The following is a 22,187-nucleotide window of genomic DNA, read 5'->3' as shown; positions in this document are numbered from 1 at the left end:
TTCACATCACCCTTTTTTTTTCTTTTACTTGGTGCATGATGAAAACTTGACTGTTCCTATAATGCTTTGACTTCAAGATGACCACAGTCCTAATTCTCCGTAAAGGATGGACAAACTGTGAAACCGCCAGTTGAATCTACAGCGTTTGAGTGTTACAGCTCCGTGTGATCCAGTCCATCTTCAGGAACTTGATGTGATCAGGATGGAGCTGGATGGTCTTCCTCTGCTCATGTTGACTCTCCCTCACTTGTTTTCACCATTTGCATCAAGGCTACTTCATTTCCTGACTCCCTATTCATTATTTATTTGTGTACCAGTCTCAATCTGTGCTGGCGTTTGATGTCATTTGTGTTAAAATAATTTTGTGTTAATTTAGAACTGGAGGAAGGAGATCGGAGGCAGCGCAAAGTTCAAACAAGGGTTTAATCTTGTACAAGAGGAGCATTCACAGAGCAACACGCAGTTCAGCGATACGAGCTCGGAGGGGAGGGATTAAGGAGCACAGAGGGGAGGGGATGCTTTTTTCAAATCTTTCTCGTAGACCAGAGCTTTAAACACCACTTTTAGGGCGTTTTCACACCAACAGCAGTTGGTGCGCACTAAACAGTCCATTCGAATCAAAAGCTCTTAGTTCGGTCTGTTTTCGTCTGTGTGAATGCATCAATCGCACTCGGGTGCGCACTAAATCAAGCGGACTGAGACCTCCAAAAAGGGGTGGTCTCGGTTCCGCACCAAATGCCAACCTTTGGTCCCTCGCGAATCGTTATGATACAGCTGCTACTAACATAATTAGGCTATGTACTTTTCTTCTGACTGTGATCCTCATAAAAGTGATATTTTACAAATCTTCATGAAATAAACTAATGCAATTTGTTAAAGTAAGTCATTTGGTGATTCCTAAGCCACTCAGTTAAACAAGTGCTCCGCTTGTGGGTTGTAAGGTCAGAATCAGAAGAACATGCTTGCGCTTGTTTTTATCAGAGTGTGCTGTGTTGATCAACTGTGTTGTGTTTAACCGGCGCACAGCTGATCAACACACGTGTTGTGCAAATAAAAAAGCAAGGACGTGCAAGTAACAGTGTACGGACTTGTCGCTCCATTGTGAAAGTCCAGATTGGCGCTTATTTCTACCAGAAGATGACGAAACGTCATTCAGACCAATTTTGGTTTGTTTGCATGTGTGAACGCGGACCACACCGCAGTCTGTATGCTACAATGTAACAATTTTACTGCCTGGTGCGGACCAAATAATCGAACTAGCGGTGTGAAAGCGCCCTCAATGTACTTCTAAAACCAGACCTGAATGCTTGGAGCATTCACACTAATGATTTATCTGAAAGGCAAACTGTCCACCCACATTGATCAACCAAACAATCCACCAGAATCTACCCTCCATTTTAAATATCACTCGTGTTTTTCCGCACATTGCTGAAAGCCTCCTGTCGGCAGAGCAGGAACATGTTTCAGCTGGAGGCGTTAAAACAAGCTCTTGGTTTGTTTCACTTCACGACTTCAGTTCAGATATTCATCGTCTCTTCTACCTGACACGGTTACTGCTGATTAGTATTTGTCGGACATCATATAAGCCGTGCTCCTGCTGCTCTCTCCTCCTGTCTCATGTTTGTGTTGTTGGACAGCATCAGTCATGTCTCACCTGTCCATCAGGCCTCCTGCTGCTCTGCACACCTGTTCCCAACCATCTCATCAGCCTCCTGATGACCTGTTACAGTACCTGCCTCCCCAGCTGCACCTGATTGGCTCGTCAGTCTCCCAGTACTCAGCTCTTCCTTCAGCACTTTGTCACATTCTTTCACTTTATTGTCGTTTCTGCACTTTTTTACCTGTTTACCAACATTTTCCAGCTCACTGTGTCCTGTTTGCCTGCTGCTTCCCTCATCTTCAGTGAAATTAAAGCTTCATGAATCAGATCAAATCAGTTGATCTTGAGTCACTTTCTGTATCCACTGATATGAATTCACAGCAACATCTCAGTAGTGTTAGAAGCTACATCAGAGTCAGAGAGCTCAAACATCTTCACTTTATTCCTTTGGGGTTTAAAGAGTTTGTACAGAGCAGCTCACCTGAATCAGCACTTAGTGTGAACAGAAGGAGCAGAATTAAACATTAAAATCCTTGTTTTATTATCTCTAACAGAAATCTGAGAGGACTGAATAATGATTATAATCATGTTCTTCTGCATCTAATCCTCATGAGTCTCCTCACACAGATTAGCAGGCTGAGCTGTCACCATGTTAATAAGAGCAGTGGGTGTGTGGCTGTGATCTTACTGGATCACCGCTCACTTCCTACTCACAGTTTCCATCACCCAAACACACACAGTATGTGCTGCTCTACAGCTGATGGAGACAGACTAACACTGATGTCAGCAGAGGCAGAAACCTGCAGGAAGTTTTGTAAAGTCAAGACGAGTCAGTTTTATGAATACAGCCCAAAATCACAGTCACATTGCCTGAAACTTTGTGTTCTTCTAGGCAGGATGCCAACAACGTCGGTCTTTGTCTCTCAGTCAGAGAGCTGTAACACAACTCTCAGCCAGTCTCTCTCCTATGGCACAGAGTCACATCCACAGTGCCAGGGTGTCATTTTAAACCTTCATCCTTGTGCCCTCTCCGCTCTTGTATCTCACCTCTGGGACAGATTATTGCTCTTGGCTCGCTCACTGCTCCCAGCGTGGCCTTTACTAAGACAGACAGTATTTTATTTCACCTCTGACTGTGCACAGCCTTCAGCACCCAGAAGAACATCTCTTATTTTCAGTCATAAGAAAGATCATAACATCTCACAAAGGTTAATGTGAGAATAAACATGATTGTAGCACAGCTGCAACTTCCAGGGAGCTGCGTGCATGTGACTGTGTTTCTGACTTCAGTAAATATTACATCTATTAACAACCACGTCGTCAATTAACAACGAGCAGCTACATAAAGTTGCTGGACAGAACTCATCCTCGCCTGACGACTTGTTCCAGCTCATCTAAGAGGAAACCAGTCTCATGCCAAGAGAGCGCAGCCAGAATCAGCTTCAGTCCACATCAAAAATAAATCATTCGTCAGCATTAAACTTGATATGAGGATTGTGAAGATGCCTTTCATTGACTTTGGACAGAAGCTCTTTGCTGCCTGAAAGATGCTGATGTGACGCCCGTCAGTGGTTCAAAGACTCAAAGATTCATTAACAAGATGGTCATACAGATCATGATCATCTCTATGAAGAGGAACAAGTTCCTTAAAACACAAAGAAGTGTCCTGTTACATGATGATCGAGGCTGGTTCTGTAATGTCTGTACATAGCTTTCAAATCTCTAACAATTTCTCTCTCTTTCACTTTAGCAGAGAGGTGGAGCTGTTTAAAATACCAGGTTTTTATGCATTCAGCTGTTCATCACAGTCAAGTGGTTCAGTTGGAGGTCTGAATTAGACCTGTTAATATGAAGCTGTTCAGGTTAGACCACAGACAGGAACAGCTCTGCTGAGAAATAGTTCCTTATCATAAAGATGTTAAAATAACAGTATATTATGGTTGTACTGAAGTGTTCAAAGTGTTTCTATGTAACCTTTTCCACAATCCTGACCAACGGGCCCTGCCACACTGTAAAAACTGCTCAGAGATGGTCTGAGGATCTGACAGAGACTCAAGGCCTTGCCTCCAAAATCCCCAGATCCCAGTTTGATCAATTATCCATGGGAAGTACTGGAACAAGTCAGATCCATGGAGGCCCCACCTCGTAACATGGGACTCAAAGGATCTGCTGCCAATGTCCTGGTGCCAGACACCACAGGACACCCCCGGAGATCCATGTCCATGTCTCAATGGGTCAGAGCCAAGTCCGATCCATGATGGAGCTTCCATGGATCAGACTTGTTCAGGACGTCTCACAGAACAAGTCCTTTTTAATGTTGTTGCTGATAGGTTACATTGTCACTGCTCATGTAGGAGCTCATGTACAGGTCAGCTCTTCACTGCTTTAACCCCTCACTGAATTCTGTTGTCCTGGTAAACAACACAACAACGAGGGAGGACGCTCTCTGTGTTCATGTTGGACAACTTTGTTTTTCCAACAGCAGAGAGTTGCTATTATTTCAAGTATTTGGTGCTTGATTGAGAGACAAATAACAGTGCTGAAACATAGTGTGTGTGTTTTGAAATGATCTCAATAGTTGTTGTGCAGAGATGCTGGTGAAGTAGATACAATTTTCTGTCAAATCTAAATGACAAATCTAAATGACAGACGTCACTGTCTGTGATCTGAGTGAAAACTGAGTGTGTGTGTTGATTCACGTCACCACGCCTCAGACAATCAACACATCCAAAAAACATGTTGACAAGAAAAAATACCATTTGGTTCATAATTCAGGCAAAAAAAAAAAACTGTTACATCTACACATCTGATCATCTGACTGCAGCATAGGTTAAAAAAAACAGATGATGTTCAAATGAATGATTTTTATTTGAGTTTCCATCTCCAGTGAAAATGGAAACTGACTGAGACTGAATGAGAAACAGTTTAGTCCCACATGGCTGAGAGCAGCGAGACCTGGCATAATAGATGAGACATGATCTCACCTGGTGAGAGATTCTGCAACATCAATATTAATAATGGAGGATTTTAGAGGCTGTGGCTTGTGTGGGAGGCTACATAGGCCAGAGAAAAACACGCAGTGCATCCATATTCAGTGAAGACATTTAAGTCCTAAACTTACTGTGGATTTAAAAAGGATCAAGTGTCTGAAATGGAGATCAGTGCTTCAATTCCCATAAAGATACACAACACTCATCCTCACAGGACGATTTATATTTAAGACTAGCTGAGCTTTAATTCATGAATTTTCTGATGTGGTAATAATATCAGACTGTTTCCTGAGTCAGCTCAATTTCAAAAACACTTTTATTTATAGGATGAACAAATGTTCAGGGAACTTCCTTTAAAGGCCCAACCAGTAATCATAATATGAGTGTATAAACTGGAGGTTTACTCACAAGACGTAAAAAAATCCACTATTTCAAATCAAATATAACCGAACAGTCTGAATGAAGAACTGGATTTCAATCAGTGTTTTCTTTATTTAAACTATTTACATAATTGTACTGTTTTTAAGAAGCAGACTGTTACAGAGAGGTGTGAGCTTGAACACAGAGCCACAGTAACATGAGCCTCAGACCACAGAGAAATGAAGTAATGGGATTTAGAAACCAAAGCAAACTCAGTCCAGGAGCAGCTGAGCCTGCAGCACTTCAATCACAGAAGCTCTTTCTTGTAAAGACAGTGAATTCACGAGGACAATAATAAGCACTAATTAGATTTTCTAGTAGAAAGAACATTAGCTCACATTAGCCTCCTGACTTACAAATGTAAATGTAGACATGATCCTGTTGAGTAAACTGCTGAAAGTCTTTTCCCTCTGTGAGAGAGTAATAATATACAGCTGTTCTGCCACAAAGCTTTACTGCCACTGGAGAGCTCTGCATTATGTACAGAAGCTCCGGGAGGTGTGTGTTTAATAAGAGAGGGGAGAAGTGTGAGTCTCTGGATATATTCACTCATATTAATGCTGACTGGTGCCTGGCAGCAGAGCATGACTCAGCGTTCAGCTGAGAGACAGAAGTCTGTCAGACGACACAGGTAAATGATTAAAGGTGTAACTTCTCTCTCTGTTCATCACCTCCTCTCTGTCTACATGAAGCTCTCTGAAGCTCAGCTGCCTTTACAACTATTTTGCTCATTCACAACCTTTTAATTAGAATGAATATAAATGATTTTAAGTGTCAGCATCCAAAACTGGAGCTGCTCTGATTCACTATTTTATTTGGATTTTTCACAGCTCACTTCCTTCTCTTTGTTTGTGGAATAAAATGTGCTTAATAAAGTCGCTGTTAAGACCTCTAATAATATCATTCATTAGGGATTTTAATATTAAATGAGTGTAAAACAGTAATACAGTTATATGAGTAAATCAGTACACCTGATGCAGGTACTTTATACATTTACCTGCTGGGTCGCTCTGCAGAAAGTGGAGCACAGAATGTGTTTGTACACTTTGTCACTCATGACTTGCAAAATAAGGCTGTGTCATTGTGGAAGAGTGTTTTCACCTTTCCATCACCTTTCATTACTGCTGACACACACACACACACACACACACACAGATCTGACTTGCAAAACAAAGGTGCATGGGGGGAAACGTTTGGTAGTGTTTCACCTCTCTGTCACCTGTCAGCACGGCTGTCAACACACAAACACACAACAAAAAATGACTGTAGCAGGAGAGTGAGGGTACATTCAGACCAAATCAGGAGGTGCAGTGAAAACAAAACACCTTCATGATCTGTCTCATCCTGGTTGTTTACTGTTATTTTAATCCGTCGATGTGGACAAACAACAACAGGTAGAACCAGCATGCTAGTAGCATAACAACATAGCAGCTTCTCCTCTCGGCAAACTGATCAGGGGGTTGGATAAAGTCCACAACATGTAACACACAGTCATGGAGTGACACTCCCACACTGCTGCACCACCCTGCGGTGTTTGGCTGCACCACCTGATTTGGTCTGAACGTAGCCTCAGGTTTGGGAGGTCCATCACTTCTCACTCTGCGTGCTGTTTTCTTCCACCCAGCTCTACAGAGTGGAGGACATGACAGAAGAGGAGCTCCACAATCAGACATCCCAACATCTATTTATGGAGTGACACTGCACATCAGAAAAGAATCAGATCGCTGCCCCGAGAGTAAGTGATACTGAACTGAGACGGGAGCATTAAACCAGGCGGATGCAGGTGTGGTGCACATTGGACAGACAGATGGATCGGACCGAGGCAGCACTTCCTGTCCTCTCCTTCCTGACAGCAGCTGGATGATCTTCAAATGGAGCCGTGAGGATTTAGATCTTATTAGGATGTCACAGTGACTGACAGCCAGTGAAGTGGCTGCAAATCAGTCAGTTTACCAACAGGTGAGAAAAGTGACAAACCACAGAATGAACACTCTGGTTCAATAATTCAGCTGTGCATCACTTCTGCAGCCTTTGCAGCTTTACTGCAATTTCAATTTCATGAGGAAAAATGTCAGTCATCTGTCAAACCACATCACGTCTCCACAAATGTGTTACAGTTTAAATCCACCTCAGAATAAAGAGTCAACAGTTCTGGCTAAAGGGGTGACCCCTATCAAGTGACCCTAACCCCAACCCAGAGCCAAGAGGAGGAGAGAGCGTCTGTACAGTGACATCAACCTTTCATCAGTGTGTAGGTAGAGAACAATCAGTGGAGCCCTAATCTCCATGTTAAACATCTTTCTTAATGGACTGTATTAATAAGTAGGTGTGATGGTGAGAACAGCTCACCTGGAGGGAACATTTACTCAGAGGTAGACTTGAGAAAGACAGAGTGTGAAAGAGAGAAACTAGAGAAAGAGACAGTCAGGGAGACATGTTTAAAGCTCAGGGCTCCATCTGTGTGTCTACATGGTGTGTGATGGCCTCAGGAAAGGCAGCCACTGTGTCAGCAATAGAAATGTGAAGCGTTCGGCTGAAGAGTGGAGAAAAGGATCACTTTGGATTGGTCAGATTCTGTTTGATCTTTTCACACTCGTCAGAAAATGATCATGAGAAATAAAACGTGACCAGGCGATCACAATCATCAGTGAATCACAGTAATTGATGGACACTGCTGTTTTGTTCATTGCTTCTGCTGTGGTATGTTTACAGAAGCCTTGAGGGGCAAGTGAGGACGTTTGTTTTCTCTCCTGTGTTTATGACGCGGAGCCTCGGGAAGGTCATAGCAAGAATGTTGCCAGTGAAAATGGCACTGGTGAGTTAATGAGGACAGAATATGCTCCTGACCTTGATCCTGTACAGAAGTGATGTTTTGTTTTGGATTCCAAGTCTTCGTCTGAACGGGAAAAAGCTTCACTCAACAGACTGCTGAAGGTGTTTTTGTTCTTTCCTGCAGTCAAACATGAAGTGTTAATCCCAGCGGGAGCTCTGCTCTGGAGATCACAAGGAGACAAACAGTGAATACAGTTGAACTTCTGCTCTGCTCTCACTGTACTGTGATCACATACACATTTCTGTGCTGATGACTGCAGGCAGAAATATGAAACAACACTTGTTGGATAATTAAAACTTTTAGTGATAGAGCACATTTCCTGAAGAAATAACAACATGAATGGCATCTTTCAATGTGCCACAGTTTTAATTTTAATTAAAGTGGCAACAGACCGCTCCATTATTAAAACCTAATGAAAAGTTCTCAGTGGTTTCTGCCAGACAATGCTCCACATGAGTCTTCAAACTCAAAGACATGCAGTGACAGCAACGCTTGTTTCATCTTATCAACGTCCTATATTTCAGTTTGGCTGTGACGTCAGATCAGCAGAGAAAAAGTCGGCCATGTGAACCTCCTGCAGAGAGCGAGGCACATTTTTGTGGGAAGTTAGTGGAATAAGTGTTTCTGGGAGGACTCCCACTGGTCGACACTGGAAGACTGGCTGCTAAAGAATGAGTGCAATGAAAAGAGAGCCGGGTGCAGTAAAAGAAGAGTGGGTGCTCTGTTGGGAGAGTGGGTGGTGCGTATGTGATGCTGAGAGTGTTGCCTTGAACCAGTGGTACAGCCACTGAGGCCATTTCAGGTGTTTCAGCAGAAATAAAGTTTCTTGTGACCGGTGCAGACGTCTCTAGTGGGGCTGTAAATTCCATCTGTTCTATATTTTCTGTCTCACTGACATTGAGATAAATTGCTGAAGGAAACTCACTGAAAATGGTTCTGCTGCTCGTTGTTGTCCCTGTGGTGTGTAGATGTTTCTCACCTCTGAGAAATCTTTGTGTGCAGTGATGTTACAACACAAAACATGTTTGTTCTCTATATGAATGAAACAGTGAGACAGGTCAGTGGAGTTTACAGATCACGGTCATCACAACACACGTCGTTAGAAACAAAGAGTTATTTCTGATGATAATTCATATTGACTCAAACTGCCAGTGTGGATGGTTTTATAGTAATATTGAATTTATTATGAAGAAGTGTGCATGTGTAGTTGTGTTTATGTGTGTGTTTGAGCCCACGAGTGTGTTTCTCAGCATGATGACCGCTGACAGAACCAGTGGAGGAAAAACAGGCATCATTAAGCTGCTTGACAGCATCCGTCTGGGAAGATGGGACACCGATAATGAATGAAGAAGCTGTGAGAAAGACATTTTCTCTCTCTCTGTTTTTCACACACACACTCAAGCACACTTCCATTCCTCTCTCAACTAATAAATGATGCCTTCCTGCTCACTGGCAGCCATTTTCTCCCTCCTCCACTCTTCTCCATCATCTCCATCCAGTATCAAGTTTCTCTTCATGTCTCTGTTGATCTGTTTCTCAATCAGACATCAGACTTCATCTACATTCACAACCAGCAGAGCAGCTGTGTCTTCATCATGACCAGCAGCATGTTTCCATCATGTACTGCACAAGAAAGTCAGCCAGCTAAAGCTACTTTACACTGAGGACGTTCAGATAACCAAGAACAGCTCACAGCTTCTGACTCTGCTCACACATTATTACAAGAACCTGTGAAGCAGCACAAATCACCTCTGATCCTCACACCACACCAGTCAGACAGGAGGAGAGCAGAGCAGCGACTTCACTACTGAACAATTAAAGCCAGCAGTCGACCTCTGGGTTTATACTCCACACATTCAGCTCTTCATGCCTTTCTTTTTCCACCAGGACATGGAAGAACCAGCGCTCTGCTTTAATATTAAATATGTGATCTCATGATGAAGACTGAAACGAGCTTTAAGGCTTCATTACTGACACAGATCATGTGGAATATCTGCACGTTACATTCAGGTAAAGTCAGACATTTCTATCACCTTTGAGCAACAACCTGAAATATTATCAGTGACATATCACTCCGACCATTGTTAATACATGACACGGCACAAAATGATGATGAATGAACGTTTGTTCTCCAGAGTGATCTCCCCTCAGCACCACAGAGCTAATACAGGATTTATAGAGTTCCTCTGCCTCGAGTATCTGCTGCAGTTCAGAGAGAGTCCAGCTGATTTCTCTGGAGAAAGTCACTTATATGTGTGGGCTCACTTTTACATATTTATGTGGTCGAGGTTTCCAGAGGACAGTCTGTAATGTTAAACCCATGATGTCTCATCATTCAGGTACACACTGAGCAGTAGGTAGTTTATAATGGCTCATCTCATTGTGGGCAGGTAACAGATCACAGGGTCAGAATACTTTCTACAAAAGATTTAAGTTTCCCAACATCAAACGCAGACAGTCGACATGACGAGACAAGTTCTGCAGCAAACCTACCAGTCCAGTAAAATCTCTGATCACAGACACTTCCTCAGGGTTTTACACTTCTGTGATCACAGTCTGATGACTGGAGGGAAAACAAGTCCTCCTCATTACACTGCCTCATTAGAGAGAAAGTTCACATTAATGCAGTGTGCTCATGTCTTCTACTGAACACCAAGCTGAAAGCTGCTGACCTCCAGGTGTCTTCATTTATAATTAACGTCCAGCTCACAGTGTTTCTGTCCTCCAGCAAAACGTTGCTGAGAAAACTGTTTTACTGTAAAAGTTTCATTTCTGAGGAGGAGCTCATGACTGGAGTTGTTGGAGAAGGAAACATGTTGGTGGATTTGATTATATGTTTCATTGTGTTTTGAGAACTCTAGTAACAGTCTAAGCTACATTTACTGACCGATAAGGGACAGTGTGCAGGACGTACACATGCAGGACCTGTTCAGCTGGCTCAGCTCTGCACATTGAATAAATAAAACGACAGATGAAATACTAAAGGTAATGTCTGGCTGGATGTGGTCAACAGAAAACAACTGGCTCAGTCTAATGACTGGCTCTTCATTAGTTCGGGTTCACTACACGATGCTCAGACAGTTCTTTAGTGTATCTGGGATCCAAACACAACATGTGGCTTCTCTGAAGTGCTTCAGGGTTTGCTGACAGTACAGAGCTCGATGAAGCTGAAGTCAGTAGTGTGTGTTTCATGTGGAGAGAGCACGGAGAGGCTGTCATGATTTATCCTGCTTGTTCTAAACAAGATGAGAATACATCGGACGAGTTAAGATCCCCTGATTGTATGTAAAGACACTGCTGATGGTGCAGTTCTGTCTCACTGTCTCATCTGGAGCCCACATGACAAAGCACTTGTTCACAGAGCTTAAGTGTCGGCCCACCAGTTTACTCATCGTCTCTGCGTCTGCTGCATCACCACAGAGGTCGGTTTGATGAGTAACAACAACTGTCCTCGAGTATACAAAGATAAAGAGAGACAGGGAGGAAGACATGTAACACAACTACAGAGCTGGTTTCTGGTTTAAATCCTCTTTAAAGTCCGTTCTGTCAATAAAAATCACTCCACAGGGAGGGTTATCACCTCACTACATTATAATCACAGGACATATAATAACATAACATGTTTATATAGAAACCTTCCAAACTCACTGCCTTCCCACCACAGTAAGTAGAGTTCATGTTACAGGACCCTGTCAACACGTTCTCCATGTGGATGAGCTTCCTGTTGATCCTCTGACAGCCTGGAGAAAACACACTGCTGGAGACAGTCTGTGCATGTTAACATCACTGAGTACACCGTCTACATCAGTACACCGTCTACATCAGTACACCGTCTACATCAGTACACCGTCTACATCAGTACACCGTCTTCATCAGTACACCGTCTACATCAGTACACCGTCTACATCAGTACACCGTCTTCATCAGTACACCGTCTACATCAGTACACCGTCTACATCAGTACACTGTCTACATCAGTACACCGTCTACATCAGTACACCGTCTACATCAGTACACTGTCTACATCAGTACACCGTCTACATCAGTACTTCACTGACTTGTCAGGAGAACACACTGTTTGCTGTCATCACTGAGCTCAGCTGTAAGTTACAAAACACACAGCAATGAAAGATCAAGAGCACAAAGAGGCAGAGGTGTGTGTGTGTGTGTGTGTGTGTGTGTGTGTGTGTGTGTTATGTAATATCGCATCAAAGCTTCTGCTTTTCAATAACAGTAAAATCACACTGCATTAAATTCACACACACGTCACACACACCACTCCCACCATGTAACAGCCTGTGAGCCTCCATCTGTATCAGCCGGCAGATGTAGGAAATCCTCTTAGTGCAGGTATCTTCACATCACTCGACCACACAGCGACACACAGCACACAAACACACCTGCAGGTAAACTGTCACACTTCATCTGTATAAGAACTGATCGTGTCTTACCTGCATTTCAGGATCCACAGAAGAAGAATCGTGATGACGAGTTCAGGAGACAAAAAACAGAAGAGGGAGAAAAAAGAAAAATACAATTAAAAGACAAACTTAAACACATAATCAGCTTCAAGTCACTGCAGTAAAAACATCTTTCTCACACACTGCCTGGTTATATTTTACAACTTCTCCTCCCAGACTCAGATGATACAGTGTCATCTTTAACTTCCTCCATCAGCACCCTGTCTTCTTAAATCATCTTCTCAGACCACAGGTGTGATTTGAAGGTGTGTTCTGGCAGCTCATATTTTAACTTTCAGAGGTGCAACAGTATCAAGAGACACTCTGAACTTATAAAATGAAGCAACAACATGGAGAGAGGGGAGAGACACAGAGCTCATCCAGGCTGAAAATGAAGCAGCAGTGTTTTTAAAACCTGATGTTACAAGTATGAGCATGGAAAACATACAGAAGTGATCAGAGACACAGATTTATAAACAGATGAACCTTAAACAACAATGGAGAGTGTAATGGAAAATTATATTACTAGACTCCTGTATGAGAAATTATTAAACTCTTAGATCATTACTCTTCATATGTTCTTCCCACATCCTTGAATGTTGTATTTGTGCTATCTGCACAATGAGAGACTGTTTTTATTATGTGCCAGAAGGTTGCTCACTGAAGACTCTCTTCTCTGGCCTTCTTGTTTTCTAGCCACAGATAAGGGAACCTGGTACAGGCGTGAGAAGGACACAGGGCACTCCTTTGTCCCTATCGAAAAGGTTTCTCAGCTGTCTCTCATTGCTCTTCTTTCTGCAGACTGCATGCCACTCTGTATGACTGTTGAACCTTCTTTATAAAGAACAAAATCCTCAAAGACAACTGGTATCTCTTACAAGTTTATTTCAGATATCTCACAAGTAAGATACATTTCCACAACAATTTGGTGTCAGAAGTGGGATTCCTTGTGTGACAGGATCTGGAGCCTGCAGCGGACGGTGACTGACCATCCTGGAGGAAACTTCTTCCAGCCTCCACCTCGAGCAAAATTTTAAGGGACGAGAGGACTGACCGCTGAGACCCCGGACCGTCATCACTGGAATCCTTATTGAGGGAAAAAGGACCACGTTGCCTAACAAACGGTGAGACACTGAAAGAAACAAAACTTCTTAAAAAAAAAATAAAAATAGGGGAAAAAAAGTAACTCAGGGCCGAGTGAAACCGAGTGGAGACAACGGGTCTCTTAAGGTTATCACCACTGGTTGGCTGCTTTTTTTCAGGATTTGCAGCGTGAACAAACTGAATTCACTGTGACGACCGGGTCTTAAAGATAAATATAAAGTGCACTGGGACGAGTGACAAGTAGAACAATGGGAGGTAAATCCAGCAAAAACCAGGAACCTGGCGTAGGACCAGACCTGGCTGCCCCAAACATAAATTACATGAAAGTTAATTATGGAAATGAGGCTATAGAGCCTTTACACGTCTGGGTGAGAGATTTTGGTTTTCCCTGCGGAGGGACATTCAGCATGAGACAGCTGAATCGGTTGGAGGAGAGGATTCATTTTAAAATAAAAGAGATAAAGGCAAAAAGAAAAGTGTCAAATGAAAAACTAGAGGAGGCCGAAAAGCATTTGAAAGCCTTTAGTATGTGGAAAGAGGAAGGTGGATGCAGGGAGAGACGTAAACGTGTTGGTCAAAGTGAGAAGGAAAAGAAAAGTGCAAATGATGAGAAAAGAACAGAGTTGTCCTCTCAGAATCTGCTTTCTTCTCTGTATCCCCCACTTCCAGGTCCTGTGCCTCAGTGTGTCAGAGTGGACTATGACCTGGACGGCGCCCCTCCTGTCCGACCCACAGCACCGCCGACACCACCACCACGGTCTCCAGCACCACCGCCATACCTGGACGACCAGGAACTGTCAACATCTATTCCCCAACCAGAAATGAGCGCAGCTGGACACAAACAAGGGGATGCGAAGCTCAGTGCCAAAGGACAGCAACCCAAAACCACATCTGCTGCTGCAAACTTTGGAGGACATTCCCCTCTTACTCCTCAACATTACACCAGAAGCCAGGCCAACAAGGAAGATAACACAGGAGCCACCGGCACCTTTCCTATGGTGGAGGTGGCAGAAGCCCAGGGCATCCAAATGGTTTTCCGCCCCTGGTCTGACGATGATGTGAAGGAGGCCATGGCACACCTGCCACAGCCGAGTACATGTGGCAAGAAATTTGCTGAGGACTTACAGGTTTTCTGTCGAGAATTCAGCCCAACTCTTCCTGAACTGAAACGCCTGCTAGTCCTGAAAATGGGAGCAGTAGATTGGGCAAAGATTTCAGAAAAGTTTCCAAGTGGCAACATGCGCCGCTCACATCATGACTGGGACAGCTTGGACAATGACAGCTATAGGAATGCCGTTACCGTGCTGTGTACAATAATTACAGCTGCCTTCCCACCTCGCGTGGACTCTGCTAAGATCTCTGATTGCATGCAGGCGAAAGGTGAAACTGTGTCTGCATATCACGTTCGTCTCACTGACATTTTCAACATTTACAGTGGCCTCCAACAACCAGAAACTCTTGGTGACACTGTCTCCACCTGGGAGGGTTACTTAAGAGACAGTTACGTGAAAGGCTTGCGCCCCGACATCCGGGGAGCAACTAAACTCAGCTGTGTAGGCTGGCAGAACCAGAGACTGGAGGAAGTCCGACGCCATGCTGTGAAAGCTGAGAGGATCATCGAAGAGCGAAAAGAGAAGAAGAAGGAAAAGACTGAGAAAGAGCTGCATATGGCAGCAATGACCATGTATCACTCTGCCCCAGCGGCAGGTCGAGGCCGCTATAATGACAAAAGACGAGGCCGAGGACGCGGTCGCAGAGGGTACGGTGACCGGAGACGCTCTCATTATGATCCAGATGTGTGTTTCCGATGTGAACAAAAAGGACATTGGGCCAGGGATTGCACCAAGACCCTGGCTGTGACCTCCAGCCAGGCGGACTGAGGAAGGGGAAGGGGGGGCGGCCAGACGGCTCATTCTCTACTCTGACTCACCCGACGCATCTGGAGACTGGTAACGCACCCACATCACACACTGCAGATCACACGTTTGAATTGTTATGTGATGCAATAACTTTCCTTGAAGTAAAATGTTCACCTCCAACTGGTACACATGTGAAATATGAAAACAATGCCTTTTAGAAAATGCCAACATATTCTCTATCCGTGAATGACAGAATGGTTTGTTTCCTCGTTGACTCTGGTGCTTCACACTCAGTGATCAAAGGAGAGGAGTTTCTGAGCTCTCCTAAAATGTCAGGCAGCTTTGTCAACTCTGCAAGTGCTTCTGGTGTAGTGGTACGTGAACATTTACTGTTCCTCTTAAGTGCTCCGATGATTACAGCACAACATTTACACATGCATTTCTGCTGTCAGACTGCTGCCCTATACATTTATTGGGCAGAGATCTCATGTGCAAACTGGGAATAACTCTTATTTCCACACCAGATGGTGTTCAAGTTGTAAAACCTCATGAAAATGCACAGTTGTTTGTAAAATATTGCCCTGATCAGCTGTTGTATGCTTATCAGTGGAAGCTACCGCAGAGCGACATCAGCAGTCTATTTTTGGAAGAGGCCAGAAAACACACACTCCTTGACACACCACACACACATGCAGTACATGCCAAATGTCTCACTTCAGTGTACATCTTTTGTTTCAATGGGTCCAGATAACCAGTATGAAAAGCAATGGTATGATGACAAATACAAAAATGAACGGCTGTCTATCACAGGAAATAAGTGCATTGCATCTGTGCAAACAGCATAATCATGTAAATAACTCTGCACCGCACATTTCACTTTCAAAAGCGAGCACTGATAAATGGGAGGATTTGGGTCTTTTTGCACGAGCATGTAGCTTAGCCACTAAGTGGGACCCCACAGATGACCCGAGTGTGTTTTATGATCCGAAGCTGCATGCATTTAGAAAGGTTTTTTCTGCAACCACACACACAGCGACCTGTTCAGGTGGTTCCACTTATGACATCCTCACACACATATTACTGCTTCTCTCACAGCCACGCAACAACTTTCTACTGCTGATGAAAAACGACTCTGACAATCATACGACTGCACATACACTAACGTCATCTGGCACGGCATTTTGACCACGTGTCAAAAGGGGGAATGTTTGATCTGATAAAACAACACTGGTTTACAAAAGGCTTTACAGCCTATGCTCAAAGAGTTTGTCAATCCTGTCACATCCGCACTACACATAATGCAAGTAAAACTACACAACAGCCACAAGCAGCACATCCACAACTAGAGGGACCTTTTGAACATGTCATGATGGATTTCATTGAACTAACCCCAAGTGAAGGCAAGAAATACTGTGTGAAGAAACAACCTCAGGAGTGCTGGTTGAAGCACTGATTCACCTGTGTGCAACATGGAAAGACGACATCATGCTACCTTGTGATCGTGCTAGTAACCTCTCCAAGGTAGTGGCCCCCTCTACACGTGCAAAACGCAGGGGCTGAAGAGGAGCGAGCCTGCGCCCCTGCATCTATTTTAGCCTAATTAATTAAATAATATGCTTTAAGAAACGAAGATGATGATGAAGATAAATACGCTACTGACTAACATGTGCTTTGCCTCCTCCCAGCTCACAATGAATACTAGGAATGTTTTGTTGTGGAAATTTGTGTTATTTGTGAGATATCTGAAATAAACTTGTAAGAAATACCAGTTGTCTTTGAGGATTTTATTCTTTATAAAGAAGATTCAACAATCATACAGAGGGGCATGCAGTCTGCAGAGAGAAGAGCAAGATGAGACAGTGGAGAAACCTTTTTGATAGAGAAAGCAGTGCCCTGTGTCCTTCTCACGCCTGTACCAGGTTCTGTTCCCACAAGAAGCACATAATAATAACAGTCTCTCATTGTGCAGACAGTACAGACATTCAAGGATGTGGGAAGAACATATGAAGACAATGTAAAACATAATAATGATATAAGAGTTAAATCATTTCTCAAAATCACCATTTAGCTGCACATTAGTATGTATTTTTACACATTATGTATAAAATGAGCAGAGCTTCTGCTGCAGCTCAGTCAGTCCAGCTGCTGAAAACTCATCTCTCTCTGTGTCTTTTGTCATTAGCTGATTTAGTAATGATCTGATGTCTCTGTAGTAACAGAGGCTGACAGGATCTGATCTGTGCCAGGCTGAGACAGTGTGTGCGCCAGCTCTGCCTGGCATGGCAGCATGAGAGAGGCTGGCCTGAGGTCAGGTCTGACATGAGGTGAAAAGGACTCGACAGATTGAGTCTGAAGAGATCGATGTGTAACGCTCAGTGGGATTCAGAGAAGAGACCAAATAAATATTTTATAGAAGGGATTCACCATCAGCTGCAGATTATTTATCTTTTGTTTAAGGATGAACAACGAGAGCGGCCTGTGAAATGACCCTTTAAATAAAGAGACAAACATGTCACACAGAAACAGAGCAACAGGAAAGAGTACACGATCCACCAAAAGTGTCAGATGTATGAAGCAAAGAGAGCGGAGTGATGAGGAGAAACCCACCGACACCACTATCGACACCTCTGTGTGTGTGTGTGTGTGAATGTGTGTGAGTGTGAGGCTGTTTGTGGATGCAGAAGCTCTTCTACCTGAGCAGAAACTCAAGAGGAACAGATGGAGAGAAACATGAAACCTGTCTGGAGGATATTAGAGGCAGAGTGTGAGAAAAGACAGGACAAAATAAAAAGTGCAGCAGCATTTGGAAAAGGATGAGTATGAGGCTTATCTGGGATGTAAAGATGTTCATGTGTATTTATCACTAAATCCACAACTGATCAAGATAGAGGAGAAAGACAGAGTTACGAGGGCTCAGAGGCTTCAGGCTGAATGTAAACTGTTGAACAGAAGAAGAGTGTCAACAGTCTGAACAGTGAGAGAGTTATGTGATCGATTCTTCAACCTTCTCTCTGAACAAGTCATCAGGCTGAGTGATGAAGCAGCTCATCTTCTGTCTGCAAAGGTTTTCTGGAGGTTTTGTGAAGGTGGCTGAACTCAGAACAATATTTCAGCTGACATGGGTTAAAAGTGACCATGTGAGGGAGGTCGAGCATATTGAATAAATGTGGCACAGTTCACCTGTTTCGCTTCCCTCACTTCTCTCAGTTCATGTGCTTCATTGTAGCGTAAATACACATTGATTTGACATCATGGCTGTTCTCATCTCAAGATGGCCTCTACATTTTTTTTAAAGATCAGAGACGTGCATGATCTCAAATCTACTGGGAGGCTGATCCAGAGTCTGGAGCTGTTTGAATCAAACACATCATCACTGTAGTCTTTAGCACTGGAGTGAGGAACAGATGATGTGAGCTTGTTTGAATAATTCAGATGCATTTGTTCATGTTAATGAACACAAAAATAAAAACTTAATGTGAAGCTCTACAATCCCTCTAACATACAGATCAATGTCAGCGTCTATGAGGTGAGGGAGAGCAGGCAGGACTCCAGCCTGAGGCTTTAATATGCAGACAAGCCAGGAGGAGGAAGATGAGGAACAAGATCAAACAGCAAGCAGTGGTTCTCTCCTCACACCAACTGCTGCAGGAATAAAGTCAGGATGAGAGACTCAGTGTGGAGATATCATCAACACACATGCAGCCACCTCAGTCTTTGTATCTCTCTCTTCATCTGTGTTTTTAAAGTACTGAGGTTCAGATCAAAGCCAAAGATACAAAAATACATGTTTGACTTCTACATGTAGTAGAAGTCAAATAAATGTTGACGTGGTTTGCTGCTGTTTGATGTGTGATTCTTCACACAGAGGCTCTGATTCAAAAGAAAACTGAATTAGGACAAACATGATACTTATGTTATAAATTAAATGACTGTAATGCATCACACTGGGTTTAATGTGATACTCGTAGATGAGTGTTAATGAGCCAACAGAATTGAATTCAGCTCCATGAGGCTAAAACATGTTAACTGTTGGCTCAAACTCCTGATGATGTAGAAACTGCTCCTGGTTACTATGATCAACATTAATGTGGAGAAGAGAAACAGACGAGCGTCTCATTCTGAACTCAAACACTTCATTATGTGCAGGTTGAGCAGCAGCGTCCACACAGAGAAAACTGCAAATGTACATTTAAATGGTTTGATCATTTATTATTGAGATAAACAGTGAATCATTTGACCTTGACCATATAAAACTCACATATTTTCAGTTTAATGATGAAACTGAAGTGAGATGAAGAGCTTGATGAGGCCAACAAGTAACCATCACTCTGTGATTATCAAACAGGCACAACATATTTCTACTTTTCAACCTTTCTGTCAGCTCTCATCATCATAATCTATGAATCATGACCACATATTTAACACAGTGGTAAAATGTATGTGGTGGATACAGAATATTGAACCTAATCACAGTCTGAGGATCAGAAGACAGTTTACAACAGAGTACAAACCGAATCTGAACTCATCTGAAACCAACACGATGCCAGAAAATCACAGTTCCACCAGGAAGGACATTAAACATGTAATCAATGAATAACAGACTATTGTTCACTGAAGAATAAACTCATTATGTGTGTGTGTAATGTGCAGTAAAATGTGTGACGTGTCTGATATTGTTACTGTTATAATGAGCAGAGTTTCCACAGGCTGCAGGCTGTTTGACAGCTTCATTACACTGAGACATGAGAAATATTCCAGCTGGTTACAACCTGAGTTTTGTTTCTCCTCTGAGTGTTGTCGTCTGTCACCGTACAACAGTTCAGTGAAAGTGATTAACCTGGACTGCTCTTGTCATGATCCATCCTCTTCGTTCACCTTCATTACCCATAAAGACAAAAGCTACACCACAGTTTAGTTTAATGGCTCCTCGTGGTGTTTCAGTTATATCTCTGACAAATCACGTCATTGAAGTCTACATTAAAGACATTAAATCTCCCTAACAGCCACCCAGTTCTCTACAAACAAGATCCGCTTGGCTCATGAACAGGAAAAAATCACACTGAGGAACAGGAAGAATAAAAAGTGTGTTATTGATTCACTTTCACTGTGTAAAAGGAAAGAAACAGAGAGACGGAAGAAATAACTGAATCCACCAGCTGTCCTTTAAAGACTCTTTGGAGACAGTCTTACAGCTGAGCCAGTTGTCTACAGATGATCATACACTTCTGCTGTAAAGTCCTGCCATTCACTGTCTGAACATGTTCTCCACACACATTTGATTTTTTCAGCTGTCAGCTTCATTTAACAGATGATCAGCACCATAAAAGAGCCGTCCTGATGAGATAAAGAAGAGGGAGAGAGAGTTACTGTATGTTCAAACACCTATTAAAGGACACTACACTGTCCACTGCTCTTCATCTGCTGGTTGTTTCCCTGCAGATCTTGAGATTTAAAATATCAAAACGCACAAACAGGCCTCTCATAAACTGCAGTGATCACATCTATCACCGCCCAAATATTCAATCTATTCTACTCCACAGAGAAATCAATCCTCAATCACTTTAAAAACAAGCCGAAGCTGCGGAGCTTAAATCTGACAACGTCTGAATAAATCTGTGCCCATCACATCTCTCTCAGACACATAATGAAGAGTTAAGTATCATCTATTGGCCAAAATGAACGTCTATGAACACAGTGACTGCATGTAACTGATCTGAAGAAACACATCGGTGTGATATAAGAAACAATATCCATGGACAGCTGTATGTGCCTTGTTATAAAGGACTCAGTGTTGACTACAGTAACACACCCTGCTGCAGCACACAGCCTAATCCACTGCAAAGCTTTGTCCAGCAGACAAACACAAACTCTTCCAGCTGATTGGTGACAGCGAGGAGGGAGCTGTGAAACCTGGTGAACTGTGACGAAGAACTGAGCCGACCCTCCTCTTTGTCCACGACAATAAATCCATCCTGCTGGAGGAAAACCTTCATTCACCTGCGTGTCTCCATCAAGAGACACAAACAAGTTACTGTCCACAACCTGAACCTCTAATCTCTGTTGTCCTTCAGGAAAAAGGTCGTGATCAGCCTCATCCCCTGCAGCAGGAGTCACACCACGTCTCTCAGACCTGCTGCTGCTCATCCAAAGACGCTCAAGAAAGGGATGTGATGAGGCTCGGTGCTGAGACTGATATCTGTGAGACTGAATGTGACTTCATAATTTAGCATGTCCGTTCTCAGAGATCCAGTCAGAGTTATCAGGTTTGATCTCATCTGCAAACATAACTTGACAGAGCAGTGAGACACTACAAGTGGGGTTTTGGGTGGAGGCATCATCAAGTGTGCCTCGGGCACATGAGTGGGCAGGAAGCAGGATGACAGCTCTGTATTTTTAGGTACAAAGGCTTTTAGGAAGGAGAGGGTGGTTGAATGATGGTGTCTGCCTCTTTGCCTTGATGGTGTCGGCTACTATCCCAGCTGTCATTTATGGCAGGACCTCATCACTCTGCCTCCACAGAGAGAAGAAGAAGAAAAGTACCAGGTGAAAGTGAAGGCATGCTGCTTTGGGCGAGGGCGGCTGCTCTTCACCCACCAGTCAGGGAAGGGCTGCAGCACCTCATCAAACAATTTGTCTGTTAGTTTCCGAGCAGCACAGGGACTTGTGCATGAAATGAGCTGTGAAATGAGCTGCAGGACACAGATGAGGCCACTTCCCTCCTGAATTATTAAGTAAAACATTTATTAATGTTTGATGCTTTTGCTTTTTCTCTGAACTTTTTGTTTTTACTTGATTCCTGTTGGAGGTAACACAAGTTAAATGGTGGTTATTCTTACTCGTACACTCATAAATCTGTCTGATCTTTTATTTATCAGAGTTATTAGAAGACGTTTCCATCTGAGTTTCAGTCCCCGCTCTGGT

The 22,187-nt window shown here is 43.2% G+C and overlaps 1 protein-coding gene across 1 annotated transcript; it reads left to right on the top strand.

The window, feature by feature from the left end:
* The first annotated feature begins 13,310 nt into the window (after positions 1 to 13,310).
* LOC311256165 (uncharacterized protein) lies at positions 13,311 to 15,943 on the top strand. The gene is made up of 2 exons (XM_084351015.1): positions 13,311 to 13,427; positions 14,077 to 15,943. Exon 2 carries the CDS (start codon positions 14,229 to 14,231, stop codon positions 15,285 to 15,287), a length of 1,059 nt encoding a protein of 352 aa, XP_084207141.1. The 5' UTR covers positions 13,311 to 13,427; positions 14,077 to 14,228; the 3' UTR covers positions 15,288 to 15,943.
* Positions 15,944 to 22,187: the final 6,244 nt, after the last annotated feature.

This window comes from Pagrus pagrus (assembly GCF_965226575.1).
Source record: "Pagrus pagrus genome assembly, chromosome: 4".
NCBI classification, from domain to species: domain Eukaryota; kingdom Metazoa; phylum Chordata; class Actinopteri; order Spariformes; family Sparidae; genus Pagrus; species Pagrus pagrus.
The sequence above is the reverse complement of the archived record's forward strand: the minus strand, read 5'-3'. Positions and strand labels throughout refer to the sequence as shown.

Coding starts and splice junctions, on each gene's coding strand:
- LOC311256165 (XM_084351015.1), top strand. CDS start 14,229: ATGAGCGCAGCTGGACACAAACAAGGGGATGCGAAGCTCAGTGCCAAA.